The sequence below is a fragment of the Pteropus vampyrus genome, unplaced genomic scaffold (genome assembly GCF_000151845.1).
Source record: "Pteropus vampyrus isolate Shadow unplaced genomic scaffold, Pvam_2.0 Scaffold60, whole genome shotgun sequence".
NCBI lineage: Eukaryota > Metazoa > Chordata > Mammalia > Chiroptera > Pteropodidae > Pteropus > Pteropus vampyrus.
Genome location: NW_011888841.1, coordinates 2676632 through 2679181, shown reverse-complemented (window position 1 = coordinate 2679181; position 2550 = coordinate 2676632). Strand labels below are relative to the sequence as shown.

General features: G+C 61.4%; 1 protein-coding gene across 1 annotated transcript in view; it reads left to right on the top strand.

Moving 5' to 3' along the window:
• The first annotated feature begins 700 nt into the window (after positions 1-700).
• CCDC185 (coiled-coil domain containing 185) overlaps positions 701-2550 on the top strand; it is a 16573-nt gene continuing 14723 nt past the window's right edge. The window contains exon 1 of the mRNA XM_023531033.1: positions 701-2548. Within this exon, the coding sequence (XP_023386801.1) occupies positions 701-2548 (1848 nt within the window). The remainder of the gene's footprint in view (positions 2549-2550) is intronic.

Here is a 2550-nt window from a genome sequence, read left to right as displayed (position 1 = left end):
ACACACATACATACGTACATACATAAATGGGTTTCGGAACGGTGTTCATTGATGCTGTTTCTGAAACGTGCACACAACACTCATATTTTAACAAAACAGTAACTGCCAGATTAGGAGGGAAATAGACTAGCCTTTTCCTGTTCTAAAGTTTAAGAATTAACGGAAACATCCTTTGGATTTGCTAACAAACAGGCAGAACAATGGCGCATACTCTGTAGAGGTGCACAGAGGTAGGGACGGTGACGAGAGGCTAAGACTGACTCAGAGGACTCCCCACCCCACCCCTCCCGCCCCTGCACCTCAACCTTTTCCTCCACATTCCATTCCGGGGGTGACACCTTCACCTGGGTGCTTTTAAAAGACTGCTGCTTTAAGGTGTACAAATGCGAGATCAAATTCCTGCCTGGAATACTAGTGGGGGGCCACTGTGCACCCTCAGATTTAAGGGTCACTCCTGATTTCCTACAGCCCCCCTCCACCCGACACCCTCCGCCGGCCTCCTGCCCCTCGCTCTGCCTCGCTCGCGGTAGGGGGTGCTAGAGAGGGCTGCCGGGGCGGGTGGCTCCAGGCGCATTGTGAAGTGGACCTGGCGTCACAGGCGCCCAGGACCCCAGGGATCGGAGGGCGGGGACGTGTCTCGGCAGCGCCCCCTGGAGGCCCCGAGACCCTGGCTCAGACGCTGGGCGCCCCGGGAGGAAGCATGGAGGGCTTCGGCCACTTCTCCGCGAGGCCCTACCCGGACCCCTGGGAGTCCCCGCTGCCCCGCGGAGATCTCAAGTCCTCCGAGAGGCTGTGCGGGCCCCAGACTGAGCCCATGAGGGGCTCCTGGGCCGGGACTCTGGGCGAGTGGGGTGAGGCTACGGCACCCTGGTCATCCCCGCGCAGCTCACCCACCCTGCGGCCTCGCCGGCCCCGGTCCCCTGACTCGCCTCGGGAAAGTCGCCACCAGAGAGATGTGGCCCGGAGGCCCCAGGACCGCGCCAGGAAGCACCGGACCCGCAGCAGGCGCCTGGAAGATGCCTGGGGGGAGCCAAGGACCCAGCCCCAGTCACTGGGGAGCAGTGGGCACAGCCCGGCCTGGCCGCAGCTTTCCCAGGTGTCACCCCAACTGCCCCAGCCCAGCCAGCACTATCCTCCTGCCCACGGAGATTCACCTTCACCATACCCCGAGGGCGCTTACACGCCCCTGAGTGGACCCTTGGGGGCAGAAAATGGGCAGAGTGGAGACCCGTGGGCGGTGCCGGTCTACAGAGGTCTAGATCGCTGGTCCCTTTCCTCACTTCCCACCGAGAAGTCTCCCGCACCCGCCCAAGAGTTCAGGACGCTGTCCGCTTGTGTGTACACCCCGAAGCGGGACGGTAGTGAGCGCGGGGCGTCATTAGCCAGCCAGTACTCCCAGCCCTCAGTCTCCAGCAAGGAGATGCAGAGCCAGCACACTCAGATTCTCAAGAACAAGCTGGAAGAGGCAGTAATGTCCTCCAGAGACCAGAAGATTGTGGCTCTGGTGCTCACCCGACTCAAAAAGGCCCAGAGGATGCGGGAGCTGCAGCAGCAGGCGGCCGTAGCCTGGGAGGAGCTGAAGCTCTCGGATCAGAAGGTCCAGATGACCCTGGAAAGGGAGCGCAAGCTGCTACTGCAGCAGAGCCGGGAGCAGTGGCAGCAGAAGGAGCAGCGCAAGGCTCACCTGAGCTGGGAGCAGCGGGTCCCACGGCCGCGGGACAGCCAAGCCAAGAACACCGTCCAGCAAGAGAACCAATGCAAGGTGCAGTCGGAGGACCGGGACACACAGCCCCAGGAGAAGCTGGAGAGGCCCTGCCCTGAGGCCGAGCACAGGAAGCAGTGCCAGGTGCAGCGCCTGCAGGAGCAGGAGAAGATGCTGCAGGCCCAGCGGGAGCAGAACAGCCTGGAGCTGCAGAAGAAGCTGGAGCAGGCCTGTCACAAGAAGCAGCTGCACATCACCGAGGGCCAGAAAAAGGTCCAGGAAGCCAATCTCAGCTCCCTGGTCAATTACCAAGCCCGGAAGGTCCTCATGGACTGCCAGGCCAAGGCCGAGGAGCTCCTTAGGAAGCTGTCCCTGGAACAGAGTTCCCAGCGGTCCCAAGAGATCCACCAGAGCCTGATTAAGGAGCGTCACCGAGAGCTGAGGGAGAAGGCCCGGAAGGAGGAGCAGCAGTTCCAGCAGGTCAAGTGGCGCGCGGAAGAGTCGGAGGAGCAGAAGGTGGTGCACAAGCGGCTGCTGGTGGAGCTGGCGGATCAGAAGATCCGGCAGGCCAGGGGCAATGTCCGCAAGAGCATCAGGGACAAGGCGCAGCACGTCCGAGAGCTCAACATCCTGCGGGAGAAGAACCATCACATCCTGAAGCTGAAAGCCGAGAAAGAGGAAAAGTGCCACGTCGAGGGCATCAAGGAAGCCATCAGGAAGAAGGAGCAGAGGATGGAGCAGATCGCCCGCGAGAAAGATGCCACCTTGGAGGAATTCCAGAAGATCTCCCGGGCCTCCAGGAGAGACGACGTGAGAGCCCTTACCAACAGCTTCTTTGATCAGATGGC